At 42.9% G+C, this 18,537-nt stretch overlaps 1 protein-coding gene across 3 annotated transcripts in view; it reads right to left on the bottom strand.

Annotated features, from left to right (window-relative positions):
* Positions 1-2,225: 2,225 nt before the first annotated feature.
* Positions 2,226-18,537, bottom strand: part of SECISBP2L (SECIS binding protein 2 like) — a 35,412-nt gene continuing 19,100 nt past the window's right edge. For 2 of the 3 annotated variants that reach the window (XM_087877746.1, XM_060693291.2), the window contains exons 8-18: positions 18,280-18,411; positions 17,840-17,923; positions 16,557-16,724; positions 15,447-15,588; positions 14,026-14,195; positions 13,743-13,869; positions 12,426-12,588; positions 11,103-11,323; positions 9,084-9,238; positions 7,428-7,644; positions 2,226-6,330 (exon numbers count right to left, since the gene is read on the bottom strand). In XM_087877746.1, the coding sequence (XP_087733872.1) occupies positions 5,666-6,330; positions 7,428-7,644; positions 9,084-9,238; positions 11,103-11,323; positions 12,426-12,588; positions 13,743-13,869; positions 14,026-14,195; positions 15,447-15,588; positions 16,557-16,724; positions 17,840-17,923; positions 18,280-18,411 (2,244 nt within the window). In that variant the 3' untranslated portion in view covers positions 2,226-5,665. The remainder of the gene's footprint in view (positions 6,331-7,427; positions 7,645-9,083; positions 9,239-11,102; positions 11,324-12,425; positions 12,589-13,742; positions 13,870-14,025; positions 14,196-15,446; positions 15,589-16,556; positions 16,725-17,839; positions 17,924-18,279; positions 18,412-18,537) is intronic. The other variant, XM_060693292.2, reaches the window with a different exon arrangement.

Genomic DNA, 18,537 nt, shown 5'->3' with positions numbered 1-18,537 from the left:
CTCCAACACTGGAAGTTTTTAAGATGATGTTGGATAACCGTTTGTCTGAAGTGATGTAGGGTTTCCTGCCTAAGCAGGGGGTTGGACTAGAAGACCTCCAAGGTCCCTTCCAACTCTGTTATTCGATTCTATTAAAAAAACAAAATGAAATAGGATGGTCTATTGTGATGGATAAAAGGTATCTATGGAGTATTGACTTTTGGTATCACGATACGATTCGGAATATTTTATCTGAATCCTTCCAAGCATATCATACTGTACATAGCACATTATATGATAATATAAGCCTATTACTCAAAACGAGTAATCTATCGATGTTGGCTTTTCTGGAAATCATTCTCACACTCACAGTGGACTTGAAAGGGCCCCCCTCCCCCACAAAACCAGTTAAGGAAGCCTTGCTAAATTGGGACGGATATACTGTAGAGTCCGTCTTGCTTATTTGCTTCGGAGATGGTCTTTCCTGGAAAGTGCCAGATTCCAGAAAAATGCACGACTGCGAAGGCAGTTTTGGCCTAGAACAAAGACCGTCTTCCCCTTCTCCCGAAAGCTGTGAAAATACAACTCTGCAAAACCATGCGCGTTTGCACCGTGCAAGGTTTCGCCGACCTCCCTCTTCCCAGGAAGGGCGGATGCCTCCCCCATCACATGCATTTTTCTCATGTTAATTCTCAGCGTGTGGGTGAGAGAGACACCGCAGTCACATTTGCTGCCTTGTGAGTGAGGGGCGGAAAGAGAATCAGAAGGCATGTGCTGCTGTCACCACCGAGGAGTGTGCTTGATGCAGGAGACCAGAATCACGTTAGATGCCGGGCGCCTGCTCAACCAGAAGGCGGATTCCTGATGAAACATACATACATTAAAAAGTTTCCCCTTGCTGCCAAGTGGAATGCAACGTGCTTATTGGCTTTTTGGGGACTCGAGGATTGCTGGTTTGTGTCACAGTGCAGTTTTTTGGGTTTTTTTTAATGAAGCCAAGAGCAATATTTATTGCAATCAGAGACTTCCTGTCCCTCATTCAGCTGTTATATTATCACAAAAAGCTTTACACAGCCTTCCCTTCCTGCTGATTGCCTTTGAATTGCTACTTCTCCAGTTTTAGGGCGATAGACACGAACAGCTTCACTACACTCCATTTTCCCAGAGTGGGAGATGAGAGGGGAGAAAAGCCAAGAGAAGCAATTATTTCAACCTACACCCCCCACCCCCAAAGGATTGCTCTTTGTTGATTAAGTCCTAATTAACTGGGTTCACAAAGATACCGAGCTGTGGATTACAATCCAGTGACTTAATTGCCAAGAGCCTGCCAAGCTGAAATAGCCAGGCGATCAATTCTTCGGTGGCATTTAAATGTCTAGTGCTTGCTACGATTAAGGGACAGCCATGCTGGAGGTTGTATTTAGAGACAAGACTATCAAAACGTCTGCAAATAGGCCTTTTAAGCAGGAGCTGAAAGTTGCAGGAACCAGGGGAGGAATACAAGAAATAGTCTTGGAACATGAACAAAAAATCTCTTAACTGAACATGCAGACACATCGTGTTAAATTTCCCACATTTGGGAGAAATCGGATCAACCCTGGCTTGGTTTTAAAGTGAAACCCACAGCGTGCTGGGCAAAAAAGAATAAACTCCTAAATTACCTTTCTCCCGTGTGCATAGTGTGCTAGTTGCTAAAATTTCTTACCACTGGGGGGAAAAAAACCCACCAACCATGCAGCCCCAAAGTTCTGTAGTTTTAACCTTAGAAAGTTTCCTTCCTTCTTTTGCAATTTTGGATCCACTGCAGTTGAGCTAGAAATTAGCAACAGCTCAGGAACAGATTCAGGACTTCAAAGGCCTCGTGTAGACCAGGAAATGCCGTAATATATCGGAGAACCAGACTAATGTAATGGTTAAGGTGCTGCTGGCCTAAAAACCAGGAGATGGTGAATTCTAGTTCCACTTTAAGGCATGAAATTCAGATGGAGGGTGAACTCTCTCTCAGCCCAACCTACCTGACAAGATTGTTATTGTTCAGAGTGGAGGAGAAAGGAGGACTGTCTTAAGTATGTTTCCACCTTGAGTTACCCCTCTCCCCCCCCCAAAAAAAAGACAGGATAAAACCTAATAATAAAAAAATAACTCCTCAGGAAAGACCATTCCTCTTCAGAAAATACACTGGCATTCTGACGCTGATGCAGAATATTAATATACAGTTAAACCGCTAGATATAAACATCACCTGACTCTTTCTTATAATCATCTTTATTCATTGTGGAAGATCCCCCACTAGTATTTACATAGTGCAAAAGCTGTTATTATTCCAAAAAAGTATGGTAGACAGAATTATCCTTCATAAAAAGGAGAACACAGACAGAACATGTTTGTGAAGTAATTTCGTTACGATTTTTTTTTCCTTCTAATTTAAACTTTAGATGTTACTGACATTTAGTGTACAGGTATCAAAGATTAAGAGGCATTACCTAAGTACAGTCTTTAAAAATACATTAACCACATATAAACATGAATTAGGCCGTGCCCCTTATATTGATTTTTTTTTCTTTTTCAAACTATGGTTTGAAGATTTATTGTTTGTGTAGGACTGAACTGGGCACCAAGCTGTACAGTTTCCATTCATGGCTTTTTTTTTTTAAAAAAAGTGTTCCGTTAGTGATTAAAATCTGGTAAATTGACTGAGCATCTTGATTAATTGGCACAATTTCTCACACGCGCGCACACACAAACACACACATACATTATGACAATATCAATAGACAGCAGCTTTTCAAACAAGACTTTTTTTGCCCCCCCCATTCCCCCCTCCCCCGTGCCATTAAAATTTAAGAGCATCCAGGTGACAATGGGATTTAGCTACACTGCATAGGCCCACCCGAAGAAAAATCTAAGGTTATCTCCTAGTGATGTGTTCAGAATACATACGAGTGCATCGTTCCAAAGGATCTTTTCCAATTTTTTTTTTTAAAACCCAAACAGCCGATCAAACACTACACCAATCACTGATCAAATCTCAAAAAAGTTTGTAAAAACATGCCATTTACAACGTAAGCTGGGGAACAGGGCGTATAACAGGGGAAGAATACAAGTACTGTAATCGGTTTTGTTAAGATAAAGGCATACATGTTACAATTAACCTACAAACCCCACTTTCTTTATTATTTTGGCCCTCCAAGGATTTCAGTGCATCAGCCCCACCTGGTGTTTTTTCGTTGCCTCGTGGCAGCTCTTTTTTATGCAAATACTGGAAGTGCTTAGGACTATTTCCTCTAACCCAGAGGTCTCCAAACTTGGCAGCTTTAAGACTTGTGGATTTCAACTCCCAGAATTCTCCAGCCAGCATAGCTGACTGGAGAATTCTGGGAGTTGAAGTCCACAAGTCTTAAAGCTGCCAAGTTTGAAGATTTCTGCTCTAACCCATCAGATGTGTAATAACCCCCCCTTTTCTCTTTTGCCATTAGTGAAATTAATTAAAACTGATTTTAAGGAAGAGGAAACATTGCTGAGCTCGGCCCCAATAAAACTGCAGAAACAGGCCCGTCATCCCACCCCCCACCCCCGTTTGTAAGAAAGATCCGTTTCTGCCTGTGTGGAAGTTAAAAGTTATGGAGAAGGAACATCAAGGACTATGGATGAGTTATCGAAAGGATGAACAGAAATGTTAATATCTCACGGCATCGCAAGAAAGACGGAAGACAAGGAAGCACGTTAAACACGGAGTACAATCTAATACACTTTATAGACACATTCTATTCTCGACTCGGTTCTCTGGACACCCCCCCACCCCAAAATGAACACTTTATAAAGTACGGATTTTCAGCCAATGGTACGCTCTTTGTCCTAAAAGAGACCTGCTGAAGTTTGAAGACCAGCACATTCACAGGTGACGTCCCAACGGAGAGACACCAGAATGCTTTGAAAAAGATAACAATGGGAAGAAGGTGTGGCTGTGGGCGTAGGTGGCTGTCTACTGGGCTTTATGCAAACTGGCAAGGGACAAGCCAGAGAGAGGTTTAAGACAACAACTACTGAAGGAGTCATTTTGGTTGCTCAGCACTTCGAAAGGAAGAAGTTTCCACTCGTGGACAATTGGCAAAGGGTACAAGTCGCTACCTGTCCTTTTCCTATTCATCATATACTAATTCCACGTACAAGAGCTAATTATTCAAACTGTCTTTTCTGCAACGCTTCTTAGCACTAGGCGCCCACCCACACACACACATACAATTGCGAAACATTTCCTCTGGTTTTGCTTATTAGAAATAAAGGTACTAGCTTCGAATGTGATCGCTATTGGTCCCAAACGATTAAGAGAGAGCAAGTGACCTATGAAATATTTTACAATGCTGGGGATGTCCATATTTTTCATAAGAGCTTGTCTTCCTGCACCACCTCAAACCATCACTGTCCCACCCCGCCTTCCTCCCAACCCCCAACCCCCCGCCCTCACGCAACTTGGGTTGGGTGAAATGAGCGCTAGAAAACTCAGAACAGGCGTGCAAAACTTAAGCAAGCCATTAAAAACAACCCTTTTTTGTCTCACCCGCTCTGAAATTCCACAAAATGAAGGGTATTTTGTGGTAAAGCCTCTCACGTTTATGAAAATTGACAAGCTGTTGGAAGACCAGAGAGTCTACCTTCCCATCAAGACCAATCCCAAGGAAAAAAAGTTAAGTTGATCCGAACAACAATTTTTCCCTTCCCTTTTCTCAACGAACCCCCCCCCCAAGCTTCATATTTTATTTTATGTTAAATGGTCAATAACCGATTCTAACTTTTTCTTCTATTTACACGGCATGTATGAACTCATAGTAACATTCCTGAGATCAGTGAAAGCATTAAGAAGCAGAACATGGCGTAACTGAAACAGAATGGAAATTAAGAAAACCAAGCAAGGAAAGCTTGTGTTGGTCAATGGGTCCGTTTTGGCAGTCAGCTTGCGGGCAAAGTGATTATGTGGGCAATGTCAGTTTCGAAAATAGATACAGATACATCATTACCAAAGTACCTGCTAAGAGATGTTTCACCAAAGTACCTAGCCAAAATGGATTTAGCCAACTGCAACGAGTCCTTCAGGAGTGTTATTAAACAAATATTATAAAATACTAAGAAGGTGCACTAGTTAATTCATATACATCCTTCTAGCCCTTTTTTTCAGAACACATTTTCATTCTGCTTACAGTCACTTTAACAGTCTGAGCAAAAACAAAAAGAATCATTCTGGCTTAATGTTAGGTACTCAGTGGGCAAATACCTCCCAAAGAAGTTCGCGGCAAGCCAATATTGGTCAATACTGTCAACCCTTTAAAAATAGGTAAGTTTTTTTTTCTTTTTTTTTTTTCAGTTTGAGAAGTTTTGCCTTAAAAATGGTCAGGTGCAAATAGTTTCCTCATAGGGAAAAAAAAGATGCCCAATGACAGCTTAACACACATAGCCTGTTCTAAGAAAAGGTATAAATATTAATCACACATGCAAACTCTAGGTCTCAACGGAGAAGTGATAAAGACCGCTACAAAAAAAAAAAAAAAAGGGTGAATTAAATACGGGTATTAAATGTTACACAGTGCAAAATGCCGAGATGAAGCACACGAAGCAATGGCTGCAATCCTTACAACAATTAGTTTCTCTCTTTTTTTTAAAATAGTAAAGTTTCCTGAGTCTGGGCTTAAAGTTCACGGCATATAATTTGAGTCTGTGTGTTTTGAATCGAGGGGAGTGCAGGGATTGGATTTCTGTTGGGCTTTATTCACAGCCTTGTCTGATGTCCATTCCTCGCTGTCAAGAACCACCTCGGCTTGTTCAGGCGCTTCCACTTCTTCCTCCTCGCTCTGCTCCACGTTCTCATCTTCTGCCCCACTGAGGGTCTTCCCGAGCTGAAGGGTTTCCATCGTCCGCTGAGTCTCCGAGACCCACGATTCAATTCTGCTGTTGAGCTGAACTTCCTCGGAGATGGGTTCGTGGGCGTAGTCCTCCTCTTCCTCCTCCTCTTCCTCCTCCTCATCTTCTTCAAGCATTCCTGGCACAAGAGTACTTGTTGTACTGGTCATGGAAGAATTCAAAATGTCCCGGCAGCTGCCATCTAAAGATCCGGTGTCTGTACTTTGCTGGGAGGCCCATTCCAGGTTGTCATCTGGCTTCGCTTCCTCCTTCCCACTTAGTGGTTTCCCCTGGGACGCCACGGTGATGAGGCCAACGGCAGCCAGAGATAAGGGTTTACCAGCAGTGACATTAGGGTTGCCAGGTTTTTCTGAAGTAGTAACCTTGCACACCGCTTCTCTTTCGTTTTCCGAGGCTTCCAAGCCATCTGAGGTTTCCACCATGTTCCTCCAATTTGTTTCTGGTGGGGGGGAAAAATGCAGAATATTTGGGGAAAGGCTATAAAACAACATGAAAAGTGCACTTCTATGTTAAACAAGCTGCCAGGGACATCTAGGTAACGTCATTGCCATTCCGGGAAAAGCTTTTGAACAATACAGTTACTGAAATGCTGGTACAGGTCACAAAAACAAGCATTGTTTCCAGCGTGCCGTGGTGTTAACAATACTGAACACAAATTTGGTGCATTGTGAGCAAATGCTTAATGTTGCAAAACAATATAATTGGGACTATTGTCCAGTTAAGCACTTTAAATGCTAATAATTAAAATGTAAAAAAACAAACAAACCAAAACTTCTGTCTATAGCAAACCTAAGAAGAAAGGGGATGGGAAGAAGCAATTCTAAGAATGCAAACTATTGTTTCCGTGAATAAAACTCTACGTGAAAATAAGACAAATTTTAGCCTATGAGAGTTTAACTATTTGTTTCCAAATCAGCAACCAGAGACATACTGAAGAGCATTTGAAATAAAGCTATGGTGTAGTACACCACTGCTCCTTAATTGTTTTAATCATTCTGATCTTAATGTTGTTAAGTCTCCTATTTTATTTCTTTAGTTTTCGGGGTTATGAAGTAAATTTGGTCTAATGCAAGGGTCAGCAACCTGTGGCTCTGGAGCCGCATGTGGCTCTTTCACCTCTCTGCTGTGCTCCCTGTCACTCCAAATAGGTGTCACAACTGCCAATGTGCGACACCCGCCGGCATGAGATTTATTGAGCTTTTTAACCCCCAGTAGGCCAACCATGGATAAATCCAAGAAAAGAAAAGTTTCAGAAGAAAACAGAACGTTTAATTCAACTACATATGCTAGTTTTGTGGCCGCTCAAGAAATAGTCAGGCACAGGAAGGGCTTTGTGGCTCCCGGTGTTTTCTTTTCTGTGGGAAACGGGTCCAAATGGCTCTTTTGAGTGTTTAAGGTTGCAGACCCCTGGTCTAGAGGCAAAACACAGCTTTGCCATTAAAAAAATAATTACCCAGTGGTGAACTAAAGGGAGAACTAGAGAAAGATGTGTTGGAATGTGTTAAGAATAGGCATTATTTTGAAAGGCAAGCTTACCATACTCCTTCTCGTTCACCTCCGAAATGGGCTCTGAAATCACGCTGCAGAATGAAATGGCGCTGGCTGCCGAAGGGTTCCGGGAATGGCCCATGTGGTGAGGCACCTTCTTAATATTCTTTAAGGCCTCCTCCTGTTCTTGCTCCATGGCTGAAACCATATCTCGGTAGGAATTCCTGGCCTCTTCCGTCAGAGAGACCAGTTTATTAAAGAGGTTCTAGAAGACAAAGAGCCCACTAAGAGAAGGGAAACTACCATCAGAGGCTTCCAGATTGCTTGCATTGCTTTCTTGGAAGGTTTCGTGTTTGTTTTCCCCTTTTAAGTATTATTTGTCCAATAAACAAACAAATAAAAACTATTTTAAGATATACTGTATTTTTCAGAGTATAAAACACTCCAGAATATAAGACGCACCTTAGTTTTTGGGGAGGAAAATAAGAAAAATAAAATCTGCCTCTGCCTACCAGCATCTATCGGTATTCATTGGCTAGCGTCCTGTTAGTATGTGAGAGTTGAGGGCTGTTTGGAAACTGAAACAGTATTTGCTATGTCAGCAACAAGAAGGAGACAGCAAGGAGGCTGGATGTGGCTTAGCTCTGCACTCTGAGTCTATGCTAACTAGTCTGCTGCTCAAAACTGAAACTGAAACCCCTCTCCTCTGCTTGTGTTTTGCTTGGAAAATCTGCTTTGGGTATTGTATATTTTACTTCATGTGTTATATTATATATAAAGAGAAGTTATTGAATCCTGCTGAATCAGTTACTTGTGGGTGCTTTCTGGAAGTGATTGCTGCTGCAAACTCTTAAGTCCTTGCAGCAAATAGCAAACAGTCAGGTCAGCTTCAGCACATTATTGCAGCCTGATTAAGCACCAGCAGCTGAATGGCAGGTGGCTTGGCCTCCCGGAATACCCCCAATCAGCTGTTCCAGACTGTAGGGATTGCCGCAGACCATCCCCGCCTCCGTGCCTCGCGTTTTTGGCTACATTCAGTGTATAAGACGCACCCAAATTTTCACCCTCTTTAAGGGGGGAAAAAGTGCGTCTTATACTCCGAAAAATATGGTATTTATATCCCACCTTTAATGTTTATAAATTACCCAAGACCCCAAACACACACAACACTCCCTTCCTACTCCTATTTTCCCCATAACCACCACCCTGCAGTGAGTTGGGTTGAGAGTGATCGGCCTGACGTCACCCAGCTGACTTTTACGGCTAGGTGGGACTAGAATTCAAGGTCTCCTGATGAACGGTCCAAAATCATCCAGCTGTCTTTCGTGCCTAAGGCCAGACTAGAATTCAGAGTCTTTTGGTTTCTAGCCTGGTGCCTTAACCACTAGACCAAACTGGCTCTACATAAATATAAAATGTAAAAAAAAAAATGTACATATATGTGTCTGATTACCCCAAGGTTGGCTTTTATCCTTTAAAAAAAATAATAAAAAAATTAGGATATCTCATAGTTGTGTCTATGGAAAGGAGTATGAGCACCAAACCCACTTCAAAGATTTGGGAAGAAACAACACCACACCCAAATGGCAGATTATTTTAAAACACAGAAAAAGAATGGAATTTATTTTCAGGCATCATTGAGAGGGTTAGGAATGCCATGGACAATGAACTCCATCCTTCCAGAGTTGACTGAGCAGCTCTTACCTCAGCGCCTGAAAAATTGAAGATGCCCACCACGCTGACAGGAACTAACTTATTTACGCAGCGGCCAAGCGCTTTGCGTCCGAGGGCAAAGACAAAAGGGATTTCTTGTTCCCGAGCCATGGCGATCACGTTATACAAAGCTTCATCTAGTCCACCTTGAGGGCACATTGAGAAACAAACAAAAAACAAAAAACAAGATGAAGAACTTCCTCACAATGAGATCAGACGTAAGTGAACTAATTTTATTTATTTAAAAATTTTAAACCACTCAAAAGCTGAAGTTCTTTGGATAGTTTCCGGTAAAAATTTACTGTGTTAGTCAAACAAAAATCAGAGGAAAATTGTATGCATGCAAAGTATCCAAACCAAATGAATTTGAAGCTGACTTAAAAAATGAAGTAGCAACAGCAATAGCACTTAAGACATACATATACAGCTCCATAGTGCTTTACAGGCCTCTCTTAAGCGGTTTACAGAGTCAGCATGTTGCCCCCCAACAATCTCGATCCTCATTTTACCAACCTCAGAAGGATGTAAGGCTGACTCACCCTTAAGCCGTTCAGAATCGAACGCCTGGCAATGGGCAGAGTCAGCCTGCAATACTGCGTTCTAGCCACTGCACCACCATGGTATCAGCAAACACTTCTCTAATGTGAAGGTACCTCAAACATATCTAGTATTGATCTCTGCAATTGAACTGAATTCCTCAAGACAGTGTTTCTCAATCTTGACAACTTTAAGATATGTGGACTTCAACTCCCAGAATTCCCCAGCCAAGCATTGCTGAAGGGGAATTCTGGGGAATTTTTAAGCCATATATGACCCCTGATCTAAGCAATAAGCAATTCTGACTTCAGTTCGTCTTTTTGGGATCTGTCACGATCTCAGCCAGGTGCTGCCATCTGCTGTAGCCCATAAACATCTACCCTGCAAATGCAAAAACAATTCGCTGATGCATAATATGTGAAAGAGCCTAAATGTCATCTCCAGGAAATGAAAAGTGCCATTTTTAACTCAAGGGCACCATCTACAGCCAGCCAGAAAAGTAAAATATTGCTTCCATTTCAGAAAGCTGCTTGTTCAAAAGTGAGATAATCAATTATTCTTAGTGGACAACTTATCAAGCAAGAAGGGTGCTTGGAAAGAAAATTAGTCTCCCTAGTTCAAAAGATTGAGGTAGACAGGTACTTAAAAGGTAATAGATTATCCCAAATACAATTGTGTTCTCTGACACCCCCGCCCCCCCCCAAAAAAACCACGCACAAAAGTTTTCATGTCTGTCTATTCGCTTCTCTGCAGCTGCAGATCCTGTGTCACACCAAAAATCATCCCTAATAGTCTTCTAAAACTCCTGGAGGAACTTCTTGAGAAGGTGAAGGCTGCAACAGGGAAAAGCCTAAGGATGGCTCAATGATCTAGGGATATGGCACCTTAGATGGCAATAGAGCAGGGCTGTCAAACTCGATTTCATTGAGGGCCACATCAGGGTTTTGTCTGATCTCGGGGAGGGGGGGCGGAATGGGTATGGCCAGCATGACATGACTCGTATTAGGGGGGCACCTGTGGTGGCCCGAGCGCTCTGCCAGCGAAAACAGGCTCCCAAGCTCCATTTTTGGCTGCGACGGCTTCCTACAACCCTCTGCCAGCGAAAACGGAGCTCAGGGGGGGGGGGGCTGTACGAGGCCCTCGTGAGCTTTTGTTTTCGCCTGGGATGGCCTCCTGCAAGCTTCTGCCAGGGTAAACAGAGCTCGGGAGGGCTGCGCACGGTCCTCACAAGCTCCGTTTTCGCTGGCCGAGGCACCATGGGCAAGTCCTTCATTGTTTCCAGGTTTGCCCCACGGGCCAGATCTAAGCACCCCGCAGGCCAGATCCAGCCCCCAGGCCTTGAGTTTGACACCCTTGTAGTAGAGTGTTTAATATCTAAAGGACAGCAACAGGGGAAAACAATCAGCAAAATAATCCAGTGTTAAAAAGGAAAAAGACTCATAAGAGAAGATACCCCGTAGGAGTTGTGTATACCTTTGGACTGAATCTTCTCACAGTTGGGAGAAATAATGACACACTTGATCTTGCTTAGCTTCATGTGCTTGGTAACTTCCCGCAGGCCCATCACAAGCCTCCTCTTTGCTTTGGCTTTTATAGGATCCTTCTGATAAATTCGTTCTTGGAAGCTGACAAGCTCTTGTAACAGGAGAGTCACACATTCGTCGATTTCTTTACTGAGAACTTGATTACAGTACCTGCACGTTCAGGAGAGCAGAAAGACAAATTTCAGCAATGCCGATCTGGATCTATTAAGTTGGGGGAAAAGCGTTTTCCTTTTTAAATTTATCTTAAAGATTCTTTTTAAAGTTCTCTTTCTGAAACTATGTTTAGTTTCATCTGCCATAAATTGAGAGCCATGATGAAAAAAAAAAATGTTCAGGAGTGTGTATGTTTAAGAGCTTTGTTACCTGCATTACAAGCTGTGCTTCTTACGTACTAAGTGCTACCTACACCAGTGAGGGCAATCCTTTTCGGCACGTGGAAACGTTGTGTACGTGTGCGCATGCTCGTTGGGGCCGTGCTCCGGAAAAGCCAAACTTCCGGGTTCAAAAGTCCAATTGGGCTTATTATTGGGCCTGGTGGCTCAGCAGACTGATAGCATTGTGATTAACATCAGCTGTCTGCAATTACTGTAAGTTCGAATCTCCCCAGGCTCAAGGTTGATTCAGCCTTCCATCCTTTCTAAGGTAGGTTAAATGAGGACCCAGTTTGTGGGGGCAATAAGCTGACTTTGTATAAATATACAAAACTATGAAGGCTATTGCTTAACGCATTGTAAGACGCCCTGAGTCTCCGGAGAAGGGCGGCATATAAATCAAATTTAAAAAAAATTTTTTATCAGGGGATGTCTTATTTTCAGGGAAACAGGGTATTTACCATACTTTTCAGAGTATAAGACACACTTTCCCCCTCCCCTAAAAGAGGGTGGAAATGTTGGTGAGTCTTATACACCGAATACAGCCATTTTTGGCCTCCCGAAACCCTGCCCTGCGAATCCCATTTTTGCCAAAAACAGGCCAGTTTTTCCCAAAAACGGAACTCTCAGAGGGTTTGGGAAGCCTGCAGAGTGCTCCTGGGGGCCGGGAAAAAGGGCAAAACCTTTTTTTTGTTTTCCTCTTCAAAATCTTGGTGCGTCTTATACTCCGCTGCATCTTATAGTCCGAAAAATACGGTAAGTGGAACAGAAATACCTCCCTGTAGGAATTTAAGTTCATTCTACTTGAGCCAATCTGTTTCCTTTGAAAAAGTCCTACAGAATGCAAGTTTTTTTTTCTTTTTTTTAAACAAAAAGCTTACTCTCTGAATCGTTTGCTGTGAATTTTGGTTATAGTGGACGATGCCATGGGGCTTCCTATCCCTGAACTTGCAGGTGAACCTTGGGAGACGGGAGTCATGCAGTAAGGAGAATTCTGGCTTGCGGGAGACAGGGAGGTGTCACTCGGCACACTCAGACCGGTTTCTGGGAGAGAGAAGAAAAAACACACCAGTCATAAAGTTGCAGCATGGAAAATTGCATTGTTTCTCTGTGTCGTGTGTGTGTGTGTGTGTGTGTGGGTGGGTGGGTGTGTGTTTGCATAATGGTTGTCCTATGAGAGCTGAATGCAACAAAATTTCATTTTAATGTATGCTGATTACATGGACATTTAAAATGACAATATAGTTCTACTCCTATCCTATGCTATGCTATTCTTTCAAATGTATACACAATAATCTGGTTAACTAATGGTCAGCATTAAATTGGCTGTAGATAAGGGTCACTGGAATTCAAGAGGGGACAGTTCTCTTGTGGCAATGCAAGAACTCTAAAATGATGATGCATTTAACTCCGCCCCCGCCTCCCAGCTCTTCATGCTCTTCTCCCACAGGTGGCACTCAAAAGGAGGGATTCTGTGTCAAATATCCTCCATTATTTCTAGTTCCATCTCCTCATAATCCTCAGAAATACTAAGTTTACATGTCTTTCTTCATAGACCAGTATCAGGAAAGCCAAGGGACCTTTTAAAAAACCTCTCCCAGGAAATTAGTTAAGAACATAGTACAGCAGGTGATGAATGGAACAGTCACACCCCACCTCTTGTTCGCCAGTTTAAAGTCTTGTGTAGATAAGATTGCAATAAATTATTTTAGACCATTGTTTCCATGAGCAACTGGATTCAGAAGGTTCCAGGGCAGGGGTGAAATCCAGCAGGTTCTGACAGGTTCTGGAGAACCGGTAGCAGAAACTTTCAGTAGTTTGGAGAACTGGCAAATACCACCTCTGACTGGCCCCAGAGTGGGGTGGGAATGGGGATTTTGTAGTATCCTTCCCCTGGAGTGGGGTGGGAATGGGGATTTTGCAATATCCTTCCCCTGGAGTGGGGAGGGAATGAGGATTTTGCAGTATCCTTCCCCCAGGAGTGGGGAGGGAATGAGGATTTTGCAGTATCCTTCCCCTGCCATGCCCACCAAGCCATGCCCACCAAGCCGTGCCCACAGAACCAGTAGTAAAAAAAATTGAATTTAACACTGTTCCAGGGTGATATTTACTGAATCAAAAGCCCATTAAACATGTGTTTGGTTATACAATGGCTATTGCACATATTAATATAAAGACATGTGTCAGGTTGATCTAACCTTCTTGAGATGTTAGTTCTTCTGCCTGGTTGGAAGCCAGAGTCACCTCTTGCTCCTCATCACCTCCCAAAAGGCTATGATCCGTCGTTAACCGTCCTTTCTTTTCTTCTCTCTCTTTCAAAATAATCTGAAATAAACCCAATTAGGATATTGTGAATATTTTTTTTTTGCTGGCTCAGGAATCCTGAGAGTTTGAAGTTCGCAGGCTGTAAAGGTTGCAATCAGGTTGCCCACCCGTGATATTGTTAAAATAGAAAGCTCGCACTTTAGGAAACCCATTTACCTTTTTCAGGGCTGTAGGACGCTTCAACTTGGAGAGCTCTCTCTCTTTTCCTCGTTTCACTTTTGGGCTAGTGATATCCAAAGGGTTAATGCAACCCACCGATGGCTGCCCTTTGGAGAAGGACTTTCGGCTGGGGGATTCTTTGGTGTGAAAAGGAATCGCACTGCCAACTGAAGATAAAACAAAACAAAACAAGGTATGCAAAACAAAAAAAGGTATGGCTGAATTGATGCCGCTGGGAGGGAACAAGGGTGTTTTCCCAGTGGTTTGCTCTCCTCCCACCTCCTCCACTCTCATTAAAATGCCTTTTCCTTCACTGGAATTAAAAAAAAAAAAAACAGATTACAACAGCAAGAAAATTATGCACAGAGATGTTGCTGTTTGGATATTATCTCTTGTTCTAAGAAAGTAATTAGGGAGAAAGAATAGAAACGTACTGAACAGCAGGTTCATAAAGATAAGGAATGCTATTTGTTAATTCCTTTTGATAACTTCTATAAAAAAAAAACACACCCTCACAAAGTGTCCCACAACATTGTTAGCTTGGTCCACATCACAGGATTTTGGTCTACAAATCACAATACCTGGAGTTGCACAATAGGCAGAATTCTGCCTTAGTGTGATAATAGCAGCCTTTATTGTCATTGTACATCATGTATACAACGAAATTGGTTTAGCCCAGTGATGGCTAACCTTTTCCGGACCGAGTGCCCAAAGCGTGCACCCAAACCCCCAAAATGCAATGCGCACGGGCCCTGTACATGCACCCTGTCCCCGAGCATGTGCACGGACCCCTGCATGTGCCTCGTTCCTGCATGGGCGCACCCCCCACAGCCCCCCCGTCCCCCATGCATGCACACGCATGCATGGGGGACAATTGATTATTGTCTCGTTCTCTAGGGGCCGTCAGCCGACATTGCTTGGCCGACAGAACCCCAAGTAGGCCATCTCTGTGTGAGCGCACCGGGCGATGGGGAGCTGTTGCTGGCTGCAGGTGATCAGACAGATACCCCGGGCCTAAGCCATATAGGGCTTTATAGGTAATCACCAACACCTTGAACCTCACCCATAGGGCAACCGGTAGCCAATGCAGGTCACGCAGGAGGGGTGTGACATGGGAGCGTCGGGACACTCCCATCACTACCCACGCGGCTGCATTCTGCACCAGCTGAAGCCTTTTCCCGCGATGCATGAGCTCAAATCACAATTGCACCCCAAGGTTCAAAGGAACATTTTGCATGGAGAGTAGCCACCATTGATCCATGGCGAAGGTATTTGGGCTACCGAGGAACGTCACACTGTACTTCTAAAGGATTCCGGACCAAAAGGAGACAATGCAGTTATTACACCAGTTCTCTCTGATGGAAGGGATGCTGGAGAATTGCGTGGCTACGCAGAGCGGCAAAGGGAGACATACCAACCTGTGTACGAGAGGGGCCTGGTGTTTGTGATCTGACGGGCCTTCATCGCCTGCTGCTGTTTTTCAAGCGCTGCCAGCATGTCCCCCAAGTCTAACTGCACAGGAGTTTTACTCTTCTTTCCGGCTGCTTTTGAAACAGCTTCCTAGAGACGGGATGATAACGTGAGAGGTCACTTTCAGTGGCCAAAGTGATCGTTTCAATCAGGCCGTCCTGGCTTCTATAGTATTTGAGGCTGTTCTGTTCCTTTGACCGTAAAAAGGTGGTGGTGGAAGCTAGCAGTGGATTTTACCATAGGAACAGGCTCATTAAGGAATCTAGACAGATAGTCCTTGACTTACGACAATTCAGCCCAACATTTCTATTGTTAAGGGAGACATTTGTTAAGTGAGCTTTGCCCCGTTTTACCACTTTCCTTGCCTCATTTGTTAAGTGAATCACTGCAGTTGTTAAGTTGGTAACAGGTTGGTGGAGTGAATCCAGCTGCCCCATGGACTTTCAGTGTCAGAAGGTTGTAAAATGACCCCGGGACACTGCAACCGTCACAAATATGAGCCCGTTGCCAGGTGTCTGAATTTTGATCACGTGATCACGGGGATGCTGCAGCGATCATGTGAAAAAAACAGTCATAAATAACTGTTTTTTCTCCCCAGTTCTGTTGCAACTTTGATCGGTCCCCTAAATGAACTGTTGTAAGTCGAGGACTACCCGAGACATGATAAACAGAAAACGAGATTACAGAATCCCAAAAGGTAGTGTAGCATTTCATTTACTGCAGGAAACTATCTTGCAGGATTAGTAGGGCACCTGAGTCGAGGGACCCTCCATCCAAACCTTTCCAACATCAAACACTGCAATCTGTCCGCCTAAGATCAATGTTTCTCAACCTTGGTAGCTTGAAGATGGGTGGACTTCAACTCCCAGAAGATGGGTGGACTTCAACCTTGGTAGCTTGAAGATGGGTGGACTTCAACTCCCAGAATCCCCCAGCCAGCAGCGCTGGCTGGGGGATTCTGGGAGTTGAAGTCCACCCATCTTCAAGCTACCAAGGTTGAGAAACACTGGCCAAGATTGAAATCCAGACTGCATTTCCATTATACGATTAAAACAGACCTGAAGTTTTCTCTGCTCCATGCTGATTTCTGAATACTCTTGGGCGGTAGCTAGTGCTGCTGCGAGAGCTTTCTTCTTTTGACTTTTGGCTCTTTTGGGAACAGAGGTGGTGATGGGAATTGGAGTCTGTACTATGTTGATTGGAGAATTTTCAGGTAGACCATCCAACTAAAGAGGAGATGGTGATAAGTTATAAAGGGGATGCAGTGTTAAAAAGAGATATAGCATAAGCAGCAGCTCATCATACATCTTGTTTTCCTAGAGCTGATCTTCTTTATCTAGTATTTTTTCCTAAGTGGGTAGTCTGTTTTGTGTACACAACTCCACCCACTAATGTCTCTAATTACCGTATTTTTCGGAGTATAAGATGCACTTTCCCCCCTAAAAGAGGCTGAAAATTTGGGTGTGTTTTATACCCCGAATGTAGCTTTTTTGAAGCCTTTTTCAGCGCTAGTGAGTGAAGCGATCTTCCGCACTTAGCCTGCTTTTCTCATTGCTTCTCTCTCCGAAGATCAGCTGTGCTTTAGCTGTTTTTCAGCCCTAACAAGACGCTAGCGAGCAAAACGATCTTCCATGCTTTGCCTGCTTTTCTCAGTGCTTCTCTTTCCGAAGATCAGCTGTGCTTTAGAAGCTGTTTTTTATCCCCAATCAGGCTCGTGCGGGCTCAAAACCAGCAAACTAATGTGCTGAAGCTGACCAGACTAAGGACGCTAGCCAGATGAATACCTGGTAGGCAGAATTTTTTTTCCTGTTTTCCTCCCCAAAAACTAAGGTGCGTCTTATACTCCAAAAAATACGGTATACTTAAAACCTTATTTAACTTAATAATATACAATTCCTAGTTTAGAGGCACTCAAAATTAGCAACCATGATTTGATTGAGAAGGACTACAGGTTCTTGATGCTGGTTTGTGTTGCACCCAAAATGTGTTTTTTAGTGCATCCCCAAAGATGCTCATAGTTAAGGTATGGTAAAGTCTCTCTGGCTAAACTCGCTGCCTGGTTACTACATTAGCATGTCTGTGGGATTTGGGGTTGCTACAGAACCTTCACTCCTGATATTGCCTGTAGTCTCCCAGCCAAGTAGTAATCTGCTTTAAACTGAAAATCCAGATTTTAAGAAATCAAATGTTATGCATCTTCACAATGCCGGTCTATTGCTTTTGTGTGTGTGTTCCCAAGGAGTGCTCACTTTTATTGCTCATTAAAAACCAGCCAGGATGTATTGAAAAGAAAAATAACCTCATCACAGTTCTATCCTCCAAATAGAATAACGTCGTTTACCATTTTGGGTGTGTGCTTCAGCTGCACGTTATTAGCTTTAGAATGTCCGCTATCGCAATTTAGCTCTGGGAATTCTTCTTCATCCTGAACAAACAAAAAATGGAAAAGTCATTAACTGAAATTCACAGGAAAAAATATCTGTATTTTGCAAGGAAAGCATTATTCAGCTAAAGATTGGTGGAAACTGGCAAATGCATAGGAATGATACCAAAAGGGATAAGCATGAAACGATATTGGAATTTGCAGGAAAGATATTGTTATCACATGCCAGGATATATTGGAAACAAATTGAAAGATGTTACTAGCAATTCAAAAAATAAGCTTTAATATTTTAAAATCAGCAAGCAGGACGCAGTAAGATGTAGCTATCAACCAATTCAAAATCTTCACTTGTCTTAGTGAATGAAAGTTGTCATAAACAAGATTAATGAAAGAGTTACCCCAAAATATAGTAGTTCAGGGCTCTGCTCTACTCTGTTTGACTGGTTTGTGATTACTGGTTTCTCAATTTTCTTCTGCAAACTCTGTTTCCTTTCTGAAGATGTGCTGTGACCTCTACATTTAAAACCAGGCTATACAAGCAAATAAAAAGAAAAATATTAGGACTGTCCCTTTTAAGTTGCAGTATGAAAGCACCCATGTAAATCCCAAAGTATGTGTTAGCTATCTTGTTTGCCAAGTGAAAATATGTGACTGTA

The sequence above is a fragment of the Pantherophis guttatus genome, chromosome 13 (genome assembly GCF_059756535.1).
Source record: "Pantherophis guttatus breed Tessera chromosome 13, ASM5975653v1, whole genome shotgun sequence".
Taxonomy (NCBI): Eukaryota; Metazoa; Chordata; class Lepidosauria; order Squamata; family Colubridae; genus Pantherophis; species Pantherophis guttatus.
The sequence above is the reverse complement of the archived record's forward strand: the minus strand, read 5'-3'. Positions and strand labels throughout refer to the sequence as shown.